We start from the raw sequence: 18,472 nt of genomic DNA, 5'->3' as shown, positions 1-18,472 counted from the left end.
TAAACTAATTAACTAATTAACTAATTAACTAATTAACTAATTAACTAATTAACTAATTAACTAATTAACTAATTAACCTTTACTTAGTTGAATAGAATGCCCACAGCGACATTTCAAACTCCGCTTGTTGAAAAAAGTATCAAAGCTAAATATAAGGTAAGTTTTTCTTTTATTTATTGTATATATCATCATTGCAAAGAATGTAGAAGTTATTAAGTGATCTACTTTTTGTGTGTTCAATTTTATGCCTGAAATAATAGTGTGGAAAGTTTAAACATAGCGAAAAAATAAATTTCATGAGTATCGTAATTGCTATAAGTATACTATACCTCACAGCTAATAGCCGGGGACGAGGCACTGAAATGGTGCGGTATAAATACGGTCCTGTGTGTGGTATTCGCTCTACGACTCGGCGGTTACTTCATCTCCTCAATCGTAGAACTATCTCCTGATCATATTTTGTATGGGCAATATCTCGAGGTTTGTTTTTATCTTTATATTTTTCGTAGTGAAAGTTAGCGAGCAGCATTTTATGGGAATCGTGAGATACGATGATGTAAAATATTCAATTTGAGAGATCATGAGCTGGAACAATATTCCCAATTATTATATATGTTGCTTTAAAATATGTTAAGTATTTGTTAAGACTTAATATCATTAAGTTTAGTGAAAAAATTTCTATCAGGAACAGGTCTATAATTTGTATTTTCTATTACTTCACAATATCTCCACCAGATCTCACTGTCAGTTGTGTGTGGAGTGTCAGCAATATGTGACGTCATCACCTACGTCAGCAGCCGCAAGTTTAAAGAGGATCTCACTGCTCTCTCCCCTACTCAATCTCTCCTTCTTAATATTAGATCTTTAGCTCGACCTGTTGTTAAAATATGCGGTGAGTACAGAGATTTAGCTGACACTTACTGGTATATGGTAAGGCCGGGTAGATTGCTCTTGCGTGGTAAAATTCTTGTATAACGGACACTTCCTAATTGTACTGTCGTGAACATTACTTTATTTTCGTAACTTTATTTTACATTATTTGATCTTCAGAATTTTCATCTTTACGTTCAGTCTAAAAAAGGTAAAAGATAATGAGAACCTAATTCACAAACGACTGTTTTTCAGAGAACACTCCCAACAAAGCGATTAACACGAGTATGCTCTCCTCTCCTGAGCACAACTCGTGTCACAGTGCTCCAGTAACCCCGCATTTACTCGTCTCCAACCAACCGACCAGGGAACCCTTCACTCCTCCTCTCTCCACCTCTCTCAACCCTAACTCCAACATGACTCTCAGCACTTCCAACATGACTCTCAGCACCTCCTTCCAGTCTAACTCCTCATTCCATTCTATCAGCTCCAATATGAGGTATATAACTATTATGATAATAACACTAATATGAGGTATATTTTATACGATCTCCTGTTTTCTGTGGTTTTCGATTTCATTATTTCTGTTGTTAAAATTCCTCCAGTTAAGGTGGATTATGTAAGGTACTTGTGACTAACATCTAACTACCTTTTCCAGTTTCTCAACACCAGCTCGAGACGGGGACAGCAACTACCACTTCTCGGCCTCTCCTAAAATCCGAAAGAGAGTCTCCGACCTGAACAATTTATCTGAGTACCTGAAGGAGTACGAGGAGAAGGAGAAGTGGCTGTCACGTGGTAGTTCTGACAGGAGTCTGGCGGGAGGGTGGGCTCCACGACCCACAGAGACCTTGCCACCCCGACCCTACTTTCTAGCTACCCAGAACCAGATAGTGTCTGTGTCAGGGGACACCAGCTATTACAACCAGCAGGCAGCTGATGCTCTCTTGGAGAGGTTGGGTGTCTCCCCCCATAGTCTTGATGTTTGGACCGAGAATATTCGGAAGTGGATCTCGCAGACGATATTCCAGGTCTGAGTTGCATGATTATTGATTATTTATCTAATCTGAACAAGGATATATTTCTATCAACTGAATTTTTGTCCAATGGACCGTTCACATTATATAACGTAAACACACTTCTGCTGCTTGTTTGGAAATCAATAATTAAAACGTAGTCGACGTTAATTGTTGTTGACCACCTCATCTCTTCTCCTCTCTCTCACTATTCTCACTCCTTCTCTCTCTCAGCACATACACCGGGAGATAAAGACAATAAACAAAACACTAGACCAGGTGGGATCAGCGGAGTGTAAGATAGGGTCAGTCAGCACAGCGGTCCTCAGCAAGGTCTCCACCACTAAACACGAACACATCAGCAATATTGGTTAGTGGACTAGGTTTACTGTAGTGTTTTAGTGTAAACACGAACACATCAGCAGTATAGGTTAGTGGACTAGGTTTACTGTAGTGTTTTAGTGTAAACACGAACACATCAGCAGTATAGGTTAGTGGAATAGGTTTACTGTAGTGTTTTAGTGTAAACACGAACACATCAGCAATATTGGTTAGTGGAATAGGTTTACTGTAATGTGATATGTGAACGAGGAAAGGATTGTTTTGTTTATTTCCTGCGACAAAAAGAATTTTATTAGCTTATCACACTTTCAATTAGACCTAGTCTTCCTGCGATATTAATTAATCTTATCCTCTATCTTCTATTCCGGGATTTATCCGAGCAATAAGCTATAATGTTGTTCGTGGCAAGTTTAGGGTTAGACACGAAAATCAATGGTATTTTGCAGTTCTTTGAGACCTTATCAAAATTACCACATTGTTGAAGAAATGCGTTATTTTTGTACTTTAATAAAATGTGGACAAAAAAAACAATGCATATTGCATAAACGCAATGTTATGTCAATGTAATTACAATATCATTAACAATATTCACAAGAAGAAAATATTTAAAAAAGTTATTCCCAATTGTTCTCTAAATAACTTAACTTAAAGAGTAAAATGTTAAAACTTTATAACTGATTATTCTCTAAATAACTAAAAATGAAACAAATTTACAAATATACTAAACTAATTACAACACTACAAATCTATTACATTTATTGAGAATTATGTAATGTAACGCGATGGAAGTATTTTAAGCGAGCATATCCTGTCCAAACCCGGCCCAGGATGCACGACATAAAGAATTTGTTTTTACTTGTTCGTATGAAAAGCATCAATACACCTAATTGTTCTCTAAATAACTAAAGAGTAATCATTTATTAAAACTTGATAACCAATTGTTCTCAAGCACCATGTTGGTTATGATCCAAGTGTCCGTTAATCTCTTCATCACAGCCCCCTACAAAGAATCAGAGCTCTCAGTGACCGGTTCTGAAATCTGAAATTAGTTCAGTTATAAAAGTGTTATCTGAGGTTTTCAATTTGTTTGTGGTTTTTATGGCAGCAAATATTAAACAGTGCAACTTACTTACTAATTTCACTGAAAAAAAAAACTTTAATATGAAATAAAACCTGAACAATAAGTTTTCTGGATTTTCAGTGATTTCTGTGTGTAACATGTAGTCCGAGTCGTCCTATGGTTCGTCTCAGCAAGTCTTGGCTTTGAACCGACTAATTTCTTTATAATCTGAAACAATTATTTACATTTACATTCCTATGAAATCTTACCTATCGCGATCAATCATCAAAATCAGACAAAATATGAACAATAAATTCTCAAAAAATATAAGAAGACCACTGGCCCCATTACTTCTAAGCCTGTCCTATCTATAAATCTAATTTTTCAAAAATAACAAGCGTCTTATCCTGATCAGCTGGATTCTAATATCGAGGGTCCACCATTTTGAAGTTGAATCAGGCGTTACAATATCTGCAATATATACTTAACATATTGATATCTTAGTTAATAGTCATCCATATATGGTATTGGTCCGTAGACTGTTGGGAACTGTTGGTGTCAGTATTACCACGAAAAGGGAATGGCGAAGGGAGGTGGGGGAGGTGGGGGAGGAGGGGGAGGAGGGGGAGGTGGGGGAGGTGGGGGAGGTGGGGGAGGTGGGAGAGGTGGGGGAGGTGGGGGAGGAGGGGAGGTGGGGGAGGTGGGGGAGGTGGAGGAGGAGGGGGAGGAGGGGGAGGTGGGGGAGGTGGGGGAGATGGGGGAGGTGGGGGAGGAGGGGGATGGCACGAGGAAGGGATTTGTTTTATTAAAATTTTGTTTCAATAAAGTCCAAAACTTTATTAACACATTATTATAAATATATATATCATGGATAATGTTCTTTTCGCATTCCTCTTCTAAAGCATTTTTTTTCGTAACTCTACCTCATACCTGGTCTTGAACTACTTGGTTCGTCCGAGTAAGAGAATTCAGTTCCCATAATACAGGTCACTTTGCTGCTCCCTTTCTTGATAGCTCCTGTGTCAGAACACGTGACTTCCAGAACTGTTTCTGCGACTACTGGAAACTTTGTTGTATCGTATTCCATCGTATTTATCCACTCATCCTTTAGTGCAGTGCATTCGACTGATGTGGACATATTGTGTTAATATTTACATTGAATGTAACTAAAATACAGAGACTTGATCCTATCCTTAATAAGGAAATTCATAATAAGGATTCCTTATTATATATATTAATATGAATCGCCATTATCGTTTAAGTTGTCGTCCTGTGCTAGCAGGAAAAAGCATGCTCCTCAAAAACACACATATAAGATACCGCAACTAAGGTTTACATCCCTATATCAACTTTACTAGACTAATATCGATTTATACCTGGAGCAGATCTGTAGTGATCGGATGCTGTATCCCTTACTTCGAATTTTATTTTGTGGACGATTTTATTCCAATCCGCACAATCTTTAGCATTGATAAGGATGTTTGTAACTTCTTCTCCATTACAGTCTATCTTTAGTCGGATATTTGGAATTCTGGACAAGGTTATCTTCCACACCTTGTCTACAGCGGTGGAAGGTGCCGTCGAGAATTTAGCATGTAATTTAATGCAATTTAACAGGTTTTACTGTGGAATTTTTTGATTGAAAAAGATGCCGAGTTCGAAAATGAGACTACCACTTGAATCTACCCCTGTAACAACCACTTTTTCGTCTCGACTTGTTAAAGAATCTGTCTTAATTTCTAGTGGAGTAGTTTCCAGGTCGTGGACGAGGTCTGCACCTGGTTTTACTGTTATCCAGCCTATAAAATGATAGCAACATGTTAGCTTATACAATATTAGGACGCAGTTGTACAATATACATTATACATGTTATAGGTCTATTCGTGCGAGGTCACAAAAATGTCCGATTGAGCTACTTAGACATTCTCGTGATTCAATGAAGATTATTTAAAGCGATTAATTTTGTAAATTTGTTGAAAATCACGATTTGTAACTTTTCCTTACAATTATAATGCTTTTAAAACATTGATGCGCATTTAAGCTTTGCAACATTCAATGTAGACACTAAAGCTGTGCACTTTACATTAGTAGTATGAAGTGAAACATTGCAACTGCTATTGACGCTAATACTGAAAGATGTGTAACTTAGGGGAGGGGAGGGGGCTACTTAATAAAATATCACCTACCTCCGTAACTCTGGCACTTTGTTGGCCGATCTGGACAGAAGATCTGATCCATATTAAGGCAGCAAATACTGTCGTCTCTGTAAAGCACACTACCGTCACACCCAACACCACCATCTGTTCTCTCTCTGTTATGTTTACAACAGTAATCTCCATTGTAGAATACGTGGGAATGCGTCTCAGGAAATTGAACTTGAACAACTTCATCTGAAAGATGAGCTGCTTTAAACAGTGTTTATTGTATGCGAGTCTTCATGGCATATTATCAAACGCTTATTGAGTCGCAAATCACGCCTTGGCTTAATTTCGTGCTACGAGCTCGTAGTAGTATTCACATACGTTCGGGCATTATCGCGCGCAGCACTCAATAAACGAGGTATTATGGTATTATAATGAATTGCCTATTGATAAATTCACATCGATCTTATCCTTGTTCTTAGCCTACCTTTGCTATCTGTGTTATCAAGGTCAAGAACAATGCCTTCAGCTGATATCCCCTTTAGGAAGATAGTCATGACCAAGATTGTCATGATACCCTTGGAGCCAACAATCATGCAATATTTGAGAACCTTATTTAACTTCATCTTGTCAATAAATAGCGGTGTTCACGTAGATTTCTCCGTTGAGTCAAAGGATTAGCTACACAAGAGCTGTTACTCGAAAGCAAACGGTTAAAAATAAATGTGATGATTCACGGCAACGACTGTGATTCTTATAGGCAAGTACGTGACACGGGTTTACGAGAGCCAATCCTTAGCTTTCCTATTTCCAGAGATTCCAGGGTGATGGAGACGGGGCACCAGACGACATAATGAACTTGTCTAGACATAGTCTAGATGGGCTCTGTTATCAGGGTCAGTACTCACTAGTATTAGTGAAGCCTCAAACACTGTCCTACTGAGTAATACTGCTGAGCGTTGTTTATGTTCTGAGACCAACCACGCTCTACATTATTAGTTTAGAGCGTGGTCGTTTATCTAAACTAGTGGTCTCTAGTCTGTTGGTAAGTGAGTGTTAGTCTAGTTTATAGCAGCTTGGTCGAAACTCAAACAAGCACATGCTGGTATGGCGTATAACAGTCCGTTTCTTAAAATGCTAGGACGAATTCAGGACAGGGTTCAAGGCGCATATAATGAGATCATGAGCTCACCAAGAAAGTTGAAGATGCTAAAGAGGAGTACCATCTCGCTTGCAGGTTGAGCTCCCAGACGAATGAAACATGTTGTGGAAATAAATATGCACAAAGTAAGAGCGTGTTGTCCTAATATTCCAATATATGCCTCCAACCTTGTCATTTACATCTTAGTTTTTCTATAAACATTAATTATCTTCCAATTAAAACTAATAAGTACTAAGTAAGTGTAAGTACTAAGTAAATATTTACTTCTTGTAAGATTAACTCGGTATCTTGCCTGTAACAGAAGTTTTCAAAGACTTTCCAAATCAGCGAGGCTCCGGATCAAGATGATCGTGTATCTGGTTAAAACCCGACACAACTTAACGGGTTTAGAAGCTTGCTAAGTTGCTAGGGCCTCTACTTCAAAAATATTTCGGAGGAAAATTTGTCTTTTGTGTTTAAACCCTCGACAACCAATCAGCTTCTGAACGGCGTAGAGACTAAGGGACTCATTTTTGGAGAAACATGAGAAAACTATATTCTACTAAAGTGCAAACCACCCAACTCCTATGTTGGATTTTATAATTTCATGAACTTTGATTTAGTTTATTCTACAAGCTCACAAGTAATTATTTTCTATAAAGTGTGCCGTTGGGAAAAACCATCAATAAATAATCATCAAACTAACTTACAAGAAATTGTAAAATAGATAGTCAAGTCTTTTCAAAAGTGGTAATTGAAAATAACGTATTCTTGATATTCTTGATATTTTCTCTGAATTCTTTTAAGTTCAAAGCATGCAAATTGATCAAGTTTGTATTCCATCTTCGTATTCAATTCACAGTCATGTGACTGTTTTAACTATTGTCCAGCTCCCCTTGTCTCCATATTTATCGTCCATCTTCTTGAGTGTGAGGATTAGCACCCTATTTGTAAGACGTTGTTGGGCCAGCCTCTGCCGCCAGAGCAGTTACATGCTGAACCGTACATCCGGCATGTGTCACTAGCATTGGCAGCAGTGAAACATTCAGAGCAGTACTGTACACCAAAGGTGGTCCAGCCATTAGCCAGTGCAGTGAATGCCCGGTATTGATCCACGGAACTACTGAGTCTGATCCCACCAGCTCTGTTACCAGTCTCCGTCCAGTCTCCGTCCAGTTCCGTCCAGTCTCCGTCCAGTCTCCGTCCAGTCTCCGTCCAGTCTCCCTCCAGTCTCCCTCCAGTCTCCGTCCAGTCTCCCTCCAGTCTCCCTCCAGTCTCCCTCCAGTCTCCCTCCAGTCTCCCTCCAGTCTCCCTCCAGTCTCCCTCCAGTCTCCCTCCAGTCTCCCTCCAGTCTCCCTCCAGTATACCTCCAGTCTCCCTCCAGTCTCCCTCCAGTCTCCCTCCAGTCTCCCTCCAGTCTCCCTCCAGTCTCCCTCCAGTCTTCCTCCAGTCTCCCTCCAGTCTCCCTCCAGTCTCCCTCCAGTCTCCCTCCAGTAGCCCTCACTTCGTGTTACACTTCAACACAGTTGATCTGGTACACGTCGTTGGCCCAGTCTCCTCCTTTGCCGTTGATGCAGTCATTTGCTCTTCCATACTGGTCAAATGTTTCGTGAGCATCTGAAGAGGTAAAACATTCAGAGTGGTACTGAACAGCAAATACGTGGTACCCACGAGACTGAGTATATGCCCTGCATTGTTCCACGTCACCGTTCAGTCTGACTCCACCGGTAATGGCTCTGATTTTATTGTCCCTCCAGCAACCAATATACTGTTGGGTGCAAATCTTTTGGCAGGCATTTGTGTAACTACAAGCTTGAATTTCAGTGGCTACTCCAGGGCAATCCGATCCGCCTTCTTTTGGCGAAGGGTTGTCGCAATTCCTTGATCTGTACCGAGTGCCACTTATACCTCCACATTCCGCTGTGCAAGCTGACCACTCTCCAGGGGGCCCCCACCCACCATCCACAGGGCAGGTATCTTTGTTACAAGCTCGAACTTCACGTGCTTTTCCAACGCAATCTCCGCCTATACCTGATGGAGCAGGATCGTTACATTCCCTTGTCCTTGACTGAACGCCAGTTCCGCATGCCACCGAGCAAGCACTCCATTCTCCGAAGGGACCATATCCGCCATCCACCTTATCCACACAGGAAACGTCAGAAGATGCCAGGAGCTTCTCCGCCTTTTTGCATCTCTTTGCTTGTTTGGACTTTTGCTCTCCATTGTCTGAAACGCATCCTTCGAGAGATGATTGATATCCTTGTTTAAGGCATTTCGCAAGGATCTTCTTCTTCCTGCTTAAAGCTTTATCGGAGGACTTACACTGCCCACCAGTCTCTGAGAGGAGCCCTAGAATGGTCACTACTGAGAGTAAGACGTGTAATTTGCCCATGTCGTTTAACCCTGTTCAACGTAGCAAAAATCAGGAAATAACAATATTTTAGATTGTAGAGTATACGTACATGTGCTTAAATATTTTTCCATTGGATTATGTCACGTTATTGCGACGATCACGTGATGCAGCGAGAAATTATAAGCTGCTCTTTCAACGTATTCAAAAGGTCAAACTCAAAGAAGCGCTGCGAATATATCGAGATTCGTCATCATTAAATGCAAATCAGGCATATTATTTCTTTGAAAAATAATTTGACCTTATACGACTCTATTCTGTAAAGCAATAAACAATAGCTATACCTAAATAGCTACAAAAATTAACAATAGCCAGAGAATATAAGCTGCTCCTTCAAAGGACTGAAACTTTGAGCCAAAGAAGCGCTGCGAATATATCGATATTCGCCTGCACTAAATATATATCAAGCATATTATTACTTTAGAAAAGTTTGGTTGTTGATTATGTAATAAAATTTTATTATTTACTGTCACCAAGATGTAACTAGATCGAACGGAAAAATTAGGTCTCACGCAGGAATTAGGTCTCAAGCAGGCGCGGCTTTTAAGTGTATTTATATATATATCACGTGCCTGCGTGAGACCTAATTCCTGCGTGAGACCTCATTTCTCCGTTCGACCTAGTTACATCTTGGTGACAGGTACCCTCTAGAATGATAACAATTTGACAATATTTTAATTCAAATTCCACTCAATTTCACTCTGATAAAATTTAGAAATTGATCGGATATCCGACTATAGTTAAGTAGTTTGAAAGAAACGTACCCAGTGTGACTCAGTTACCAAAGTATACCAGTAACCTTATTAATAGCATGTATCATCCATAACAAGACCTTTCTTCAGCATTGCTGTTACCGTACTTGGAGGTCAGTGTGAACCAGGAGTATCTGGTGCACAGGATGGGGGAACTAGCTAGTGGGAGCTGTGTTGGTAGGTTCTTGATGGGATATTCAGCTTTTTATTGTATCCATGTTACTGTCTGTGTTGGTAGGTTCTTGATGGAATATTCAGCTTGTTATTGTATCCATGTTATTGTCTGTGTTGGTAGGTTCTTTATGGAATATTCAGCTTGTTATTGTATCCATGTTACTGTCTGTGTTGGTAGGTTCTTTATGGAATATTCAGCTTGTTATTGTATCCATGTTACTGTCTGTGTTGGTAGGTTCTTGATGGAATATTCAGCTTGTTATTATATCCATGTTACTGTCTGTGTTGGTAGGTTCTTGATGGAATATTCAGCTTGTTATTGTATCCATGTTACTGTCTGTGTTGGTAGGTTCTTGATGGAATATTCAGCTTTTTATTGTATCCATGTTACTGTCTGTGTTGGTAGGTTCTTGATGGAATATTCAGCTTGTTATTGTATCCATGTTACTGTCTGTGTTGGTAGGTTCTTGATGGAATATTCAGCTTGTTATTGTATCCATGTTACTGTCTGTGTTGGTAGGTTCTTGATGGAATATTCAGCTTGTTATTGTATCCATGTTACTGTCTGTGTTGGTAGGTTCTTGATGGAATATTCAGCTTGTTATTGTATCCATGTTACTGTCTGTGTTGGTAGGTTCTTGATGGAATATTCAGCTTTTTATTGTATCCATGTTACTTTCTGTGTTGGTAGGTTCTTGATGGAATATTCAGCTTTTTATTCTATCCATGTTACTGTCTGTGTTGGTAGGTTCTTGATGGAATATTCAGCTTGTTATTGTATCCATGTTACTGTCTGTGTTGGTAGGTTCTTGATGGAATATTCAGCTTGTTATTGTATCCATGTTACTGTCTGTGTTGGTAGGTTCTTGATGGAATATTCAGCTTTTTATTATATCCATGTTACTGTCTGTGTTGGTAGGTTCTTGATGGAATATTCAGCTTGTTATTGTATCCATGTTACTGTCTGTGTTGGTAGGTTCTTGATGGAATATTCAGCTTGTTATTGTATCCATGTTACTGTCTGTGTTGGTAGGTTCTTGATGGAATATTCAGCTTGTTATTGTATCCATGTTACTGTCTGTGTTGGTAGGTTCTTGATGGAATATTCAGCTTGTTATTGTATCCATGTTACTGTCTGTGTTGGTAGGTTCTTGATGGAATATTCAGCTTGTTATTGTATCCATGTTACTGTCTGTGTTGGTAGGTTCTTGATGGAATATTCAGCTTGTTATTGTATCCATGTTACTGTCTGTGTTGGTAGGTTCTTGATGGAATATTCAGCTTGTTATTGTATCCATGTTACTGTCTGTGTTGGTAGGTTCTTGATGGAATATTCAGCTTGTTATTGTATCCATGTTACTGTCTGTGTTGGTAGGTTCTTGATGGAATATTCAGCTTGTTATTGTATCCATGTTACTGTCTGTGTTGGTAGGTTCTTGATGGAATATTCAGCTTGTTATTGTATCCATGTTACTGTCTGTGTTGGTAGGTTCTTGATGGAATATTCAGCTTGTTATTATATCCATGTTACTGTCTGTGTTGGTAGGTTCTTGATGGAATATTCAGCTTGTTATTGTATCCATGTTACTGTCTGTGTTGGTAGGTTCTTGATGGAATATTCAGCTTGTTATTGTATCCATGTTACTGTCTGTGTTGGTAGGTTCTTGATGGAATATTCAGCTTGTTATTGTATCCATGTTACTGTCTGTGTTGGTAGGTTCTTGATGGAATATTCAGCTTGTTATTGTATCCATGTTACTGTCTGTGTTGGTAGGTTCTTGATGGAATATTCAGCTTGTTATTGTATCCATGTTACTGTCTGTGTTGGTAGGTTCTTGATGGAATATTCAGCTTGTTATTGTATCCATGTTACTGTCTGTGTTGGTAGGTTCTTGATGGAATATTCAGCTTGTTATTGTATCCATGTTACTGTCTGTGTTGGTAGGTTCTTGATGGAATATTCAGCTTGTTATTGTATCCATGTTACTGTCTGTGTTGGTAGGTTCTTGATGGAATATTCAGCTTGTTATTGTATCCATGTTACTGTCTGTGTTGGTAGGTTCTTGATGGAATATTCAGCTTGTTATTGTATCCATGTTACTGTCTGTGTTGGTAGGTTCTTGATGGAATATTCAGCTTGTTATTGTATCCATGTTACTGTCTGTGTTGGTAGGTTCTTGATGGAATATTCAGCTTGTTATTGTATCCATGTTACTGTCTGTGTTGGTAGGTTCTTGATGGAATATTCAGCTTGTTATTGTATCCATGTTACTGTCTGTGTTGGTAGGTTCTTTATGGAATATTCAGCTTGTTATTGTATCCATGTTACTGTCTGTGTTGGTAGGTTCTTGATGGAATTTTCAGCTTGTTATTGTATCCATGTTACTGTCTGTGTTGGTAGGTTCTTGATGGAATATTCAGCTTGTTATTATATCCATGTTACTGTCTGTGTTGGTAGGTTCTTGATGGAATATTCAGTTTGTTATTGTATCCATGTTACTGTCTGTGTTGGTAGGTTCTTGATGGAATATTCAGCTTGTTATTATATCCATGTTACTGTCTGTGTTGGTAGGTTCTTGATGGAATATTCAGCTTGTTATTGTATCCATGTTACTGTCTGTGTTGGTAGGTTCTTGATGGAATATTCAGCTTGTTATTGTATCCATGTTACTGTCTGTGTTGGTAGGTTCTTGATGGAATATTCAGCTTGTTATTGTATCCATGTTACTGTCTGTGTTGGTAGGTTCTTGATGGAATATTCAGCTTGTTATTGTATCCATGTTACTGTCTGTGTTGGTAGGTTCTTGATGGAATATTCAGCTTGTTATTGTATCCATGTTACTGTCTGTGTTGGTAGGTTCTTGATGGAATATTCAGCTTGTTATTATATCCATGTTACTGTCTGTGTTGGTAGGTTCTTGATGGAATATTCAGCTTGTTATTGTATCCATGTTACTGTCTGTGTTGGTAGGTTCTTGATGGAATATTCTGCCTGTTATTGTATCCATGTTACTGTCTGTGTTGGTAGGTTCTTGATGGAATATTCTGCCTGTTATTGTATCCATGTTACTGTCTGTGTTGGTAGGTTCTTGATGGAATATTCAGCTTGTTATTGTATCCATGTTACTGTCTGTGTTGGTAGGTTCTTGATGGAATATTCAGCTTGTTATTGTATCCATGTTACTGTCTGTGTTGGTAGGTTCTTGATGGAATATTCAGCTTGTTATTGTATCCATGTTACTGTCTGTGTTGGTAGGTTCTTGATGGAATATTCAGCTTGTTATTGTATCCATGTTACTGTCTGTGTTGGTAGGTTCTTGATGGAATATTCAGCTTGTTATTATATCCATGTTACTGTCTGTGTTGGTAGGTTCTTTATGGAATATTCAGCTTGTTATTGTATCCATGTTACTGTCTGTGTTGGTAGGTTCTTTATGGAATATTCAGCTTGTTATTGTATCCATGTTACTGTCTGTGTTGGTAGGTTCTTGATGGAATATTCAGCTTGTTATTGTATCCATATTACTGTCTGTGTTGGTAGGTTCTTGATGGAATATTCAGCTTGTTATTGTATCCATGTTACTGTCTGTGTTGGTAGGTTCTTGATGGAATATTCAGCTTGTTATTGTATCCATGTTATTATCTTTATATACCGCACATTTCTGCCCTTTTCTGGCAAAAGTGCTGAAAACCACTTAAGAATCCGAGGCTTTTAAGCAAATTTGTCAGATAACAGCAGATTTTTACTCTTCATCTAACTGACAGATCACTAACCAGGGAGTTTTCGGTGGGAATCAGGTGGAAAGTACAAGAACAGCCTCTGGAACAAGGAGTTACCAACTGACTCCCAGATAGTTATGCACTGTATCTCTACCTACCTCGACTCTCACCTCCCCAGAAACCCTATGTACCCAGAGGTTTCCTAATTTACTGACTTTATTTATTTTGGGGCTATTTTGTTGTTAATCACTGATTGAACATATGATCCACTGAATAATTTCTGTAAAACAACATAATGTTTATCTTGACTAACATTCTACGAATCTAACTAAACTATAAACTATATAAACTGTATATAAACTATAAACCGTGTTATCTGTATGTCACTAAGACGTCAGACGACCCCTTGGAAGTTGACATGACCACAATATGTTCAGGGCCGTACCTTCACGACACAGTACTTTGTCCAGACACCCATCAAAGCGGAAACCAAGAAGAAGGAGTACGCTCTGTTCCAGTCGTCTATTCACCCACCTCACTTTAAACTATTAGTGGGGGATGAGGTGTGGGAGGTAAGATAATAGTGTACCCACCTCACTTTAAACTATTAGTGGGGGATGAGGTGTGGGAGGTAAGATAATAGTGTACCCACCTCACTTTAAACTATTAGTGGGGGATGAGGTGAGGGAGGTAAGATAATAGTGTACCCACCTCACTTTAAACTATTAGTGGGGGATGAGGTGTGGGAGGTAAGATAATAGTGTACCCACCTCACTTTAAACTATTAGTGGGGGATGAGGTGTGGGAGGTAAGATAATAGTGTACCCACCTCACTTTAAACTATTAGTGGGGGATGAGGTGTGGGAGGTAAGATAATAGTGTACCCACCTCACTTTAAACTATTAGTGGGGGATGAGGTGTGGGAGGTAAGATAATAGTGTACCCACCTCACTTTAAACTATTAGTGGGGGATGAGGTGTGGGAGGTAAGATAATAGTGTACCCACCTCACTTTAAACTATTAGTGGGGGATGAGGTGTGGGAGGTAAGATAATAGTGTACCCACCTCACTTTAAACTATTAGTGGGGGATGAGGTGTGGGAGGTAAGATAATAGTGTACCCACCTCACTTTAAACTATTAGTGGGGGATGAGGTGTGGGAGGTAAGATAATAGTGTACCCACCTCACTTTAAACTATTAGTGGGGGATGAGGTATGGGAGGTAAGATAATAGTGTACCCACCTCACTTTAAACTATTAGTGGGGGATGAGGTGTGGGAGGTAAGATAATAGTCTACCCACCTCACTTTAAACTATTAGTGGGGGATGAGGTGTGGGAGGTAAGATAATAGTGTACCCACCTCACTTTAAACTATTAGTGGGGGATGAGGTGTGGGAGGTAAGATAATAGTGTACCCACCTCACTTTAAACTATTAGTGGGGGATGAGGTGTGGGAGGTAAGATAATAGTGTACCCACCTCACTTTAAACTATTAGTGGGGGATGAGGTGTGGGAGGTAAGATAATAGGTTTACCAGCTTTAACATCTCCAATTCTGACAAGATATTGAAAGAATTGTGGCAATACAAGGTTTACAAAGTTTACAAGGTTTACAAGGGTTACCAGGTTTACGAGGTTTACAAGGTTTACCAGGTTTACGATGCGAACCTTAAATCTTAGTGTGTTTACTGTTTCATCAATATTTTGCACGCTCTTGTTTCTCAACATAACAGTATAATTAACAGTGTAATTCCCAGGTCAGTAAAGGACGGAACAACCTGTTCCACACTCTAATCTTATTGCTATACTATCTGAGAGAGGAACAGCATGGTATGTTGGGTCCTGTTAACTTGGGTCCTACTGGACTTAACATGACCTGGATCATTTCTTAATGTTATTGGACTTTACATGACCTGGATCATTTCTTAATGTCACTTGACTCAAGATGACCTGGATCATTTATTAATGACATGCAGTCTTGGATGATTTTCTGGGTAGAATTGTTGAGGACGGTATTATTTATCATCTTGTCATGGTTTGGGTGGATCATGTTTGCTATGGCTGTTGTGTTCAGAATATGACCATATTTTTCTTAGAAGTCTCAGATGACGATGTTTTGAAAGTTTGTATAGGGAGGGATCTACTAACGTTTCTTTTTAAAGTCTATCGTGATTAGTTTGTAATAAACAAACATTTTACAATTTTTATCCGTCAGACGACTTAAAGCCTTGAATTGTTCCGGGCTCCAGTTACTTTGATATTTATTTCTTATTTGTATTTAATGTTTTATAAATTATAAAAAAATTTGAAATAAAACAACCTATTATATATTTCATCAAATTTCCGTTTTTAATTCTTATCATGAAACTTTGAAATCGATTGACAAACTGATCTCTTATCTTAAATTCTAGAAAGTATTCAGAATCGCACTGGGATTGAAGATACTAATCTCAATGTTTTCCTTATGACAATGAAAATAATCTCACGTCCCCAAAAAGGAGCCACTATGTTATGTTTACGCGGTCTGAGAAGATTAGTCCCACTAAGAAGCAGAGTTGCGGCGTGTTCACCACGATTAAACTCCTCCACAAGTTACCATGGTTACGAGGTTACAAAAGAACACTTGTACGACAGTGAGGGTAATGAGCTACCTCTTCTTAAGTTCCTCACAGCTAGACAGGAGGCGACCAAGGGAATAACTTACGAGAAAAGTCCTACGGTAAGTAAAAGTTGTTATCTAGAGGTGTGGTACTTATGTTTTGATTTAAGATTTTGTAACTTTGTTAGTGTTTTTGTTAAAGTTTCACTCGTTCAACGCAAAGTTGGTCAGGCTTTGAGAGTTCTTATTCTGACCTGCAAACTTTTCGGTCTATAACAACAAAGTTTAATACTATTATAACAATTGCATGGGCCGCTCTAAATATTCTGTATTTCCAGGCTTTTGGCAAATTTTTGTTGAAATTAACGAATAAAATATGATAATCAGCTTGCTGTACGCTTAATTACAACTGCCATTACACTAATACAACTGCCATTACACTAATACATTTATTTTGTTACTTACCACTGGTAGCCGAAGCGAGAAGATTTCGGATCATCAATAACTGAACTATCAACATCATTGTCACTGTAGAAATTAGAGATACCAGGTTATCAGATAATATGAAGTCAGTTCACTAACGAGTGACGAACCGGGCCCAAAACATAAATTAAAAATTGGACCTAAGTTACCTAAAATATAACAAATCTCTAACCGTCGTACAGTCAGTCATTTTATTGATGAGCAGACATGCGCATTTTTGGTATTGTTTAATGTTTATGCGCATTTGTTGTTGCTATATAGGTTACGTCACGATAATTAGGTTATGCACACAATTTGCCTGTTCATATAATTTATAATTTATAATTGCCCCTAATCTAATAAAATGCAACCTGATAATATGGTATAGTATCTTATTATGGTCCAATAAAAATAGTTAAACTGGAGATACTAAATCAGAGAGGTTCTAAAGCTGTTTCGAAGCGTAAACAAAAGCAAATCATGGAGATAAAATGTAAAGATCGACAAGAACAACGAGGGCATCCTCTCAAGTTAGAGCCACGTATCAGGAGCTTAAAATATCAGCCAACCGCGAGGCTATATCCGTTAACCAGTGCTATCTGAGATTACGGTCGGTTTTCAGTTGAGATAGAAAGTGAGATAATGGCATATAATTTTGTTAGATAAGTATAACTGAGAGCGCGGTGTCACATCATAATAATGGTATTCACAGATGTTAGTTTTTACACTCTCAAGGAAACATTGGGTATACGTACTCAGTTCGTCACGCTATGTTTGTAGTAAAACAAGTACTAAACTTAAAGTTCGGAACTTCAATGACAAAACTAATAGGATCCTGGGAGTCTCTACTAACAGTAACATGAACTATTGTATTACTAACTGCGAGCAAAGTTTGACCTCGATCTAACCCATTCAACCCAAAATTACCTCAGGATCCGGAGACTAAGGGACTCGTATAATAAAACATCTGTGGTTGTGAAGCATGTTGAGTAATGATAAAGTTGGGACCGTAAACAGTAGAACTTAAAATTAGTGTTCAAACACACAGAAATCTTTTTATATTAACTGTCCCTTCTCTTCAGACAGAGTACCATGTGAACAGAGTGAAGAATGAGCTGGATATCTCGGAGATGGAATGTACTGATGTGTTAGTGCCTCCATATCCTGTCAGAACAGTTGTTAACAAGGTAAGTTAGTGCCTCCATATCCTGTCAGAACAGTTGTTAACAAGGTTAGTTAGTGCCTCCATATCCTGTCAGAACAGTTGTTAACAAGGTAAGTTAGTGCCTCCATATCCTGTCAGAACAGTTGTTAACAAGGTTAGTTAGTGCCTCCATATCCTGTCAGAACAGTTGTTAACAAGGTTAGTTAGTGCCTCCATATCCTGTCAGAACAGTTGTTAACAAGGTAAGTTAGTGCCTCAATATCCTGTCAGAACAGTTGTTAACAAGGTTAGTTAGTGCCTCCATATCCTGTCAGAACAATTGTTAACAAGGTTAGTTAGTGCCTCCATATCCTGTCAGAACAGTTGTTAACAAGGTAAGTTAGTGCCTCCATATCCTGTCAGAACAGTTGTTAACAAGGTAAGTTAGTGCCTCCATATCCTGTCAGAACAGTTGTTAACAAGGTGAGTTAGTGCCTCCATATCCTGTCAGAACAGTTGTTAACAAGGTTAGTTAGTGCCTCCATATCCTGTCAGAACAGTTGTTAACAAGGTAAGTTAGTGCCTCCATATCCTGTCAGAACAGTTGTTAACAAGGTGAGTTAGTGCCTCCATATCCTGTCA

At 38.8% G+C, this 18,472-nt stretch overlaps 1 protein-coding gene across 1 annotated transcript; it reads left to right on the top strand.

Moving 5' to 3' along the window:
- Positions 1-75: 75 nt before the first annotated feature.
- LOC134817800 (transmembrane protein 209-like) lies at positions 76-15,965 on the top strand. The gene is made up of 10 exons (XM_063827135.1): positions 76-156; positions 337-480; positions 736-892; positions 1,126-1,369; positions 1,529-1,901; positions 2,121-2,256; positions 9,823-9,909; positions 13,684-13,823; positions 14,064-14,198; positions 15,383-15,965. Exons 1-10 carry the CDS (start codon positions 97-99, stop codon positions 15,515-15,517), a joined length of 1,611 nt encoding a protein of 536 aa, XP_063683205.1. The 5' UTR covers positions 76-96; the 3' UTR covers positions 15,518-15,965.
- Positions 15,966-18,472: the final 2,507 nt, after the last annotated feature.

The sequence above is a fragment of the Bolinopsis microptera genome, chromosome 1, assembly GCF_026151205.1.
Source record: "Bolinopsis microptera isolate Bmic1 chromosome 1, MBARI_Bmic_1.0, whole genome shotgun sequence".
In the NCBI taxonomy this organism is placed as follows: Eukaryota; Metazoa; Ctenophora; class Tentaculata; order Lobata; family Bolinopsidae; genus Bolinopsis; species Bolinopsis microptera.
This window is presented reverse-complemented; position numbering and strand designations above follow the sequence as displayed.

Bases quoted from the DNA above. Each gene is read 5' to 3' on its own strand.
- LOC134817800 (XM_063827135.1), top strand. From the start codon at position 97: ATGCCCACAGCGACATTTCAAACTCCGCTTGTTGAAAAAAGTATCAAA. The intron at 157-336 runs GTAAGTTTTTCT...TATACCTCACAG, and splicing joins GTATCAAAGCTAAATATAAG to CTAATAGCCGGGGACGAGGC. The intron at 893-1,125 runs GTGAGTACAGAG...ACTGTTTTTCAG, and splicing joins ACCTGTTGTTAAAATATGCG to AGAACACTCCCAACAAAGCG.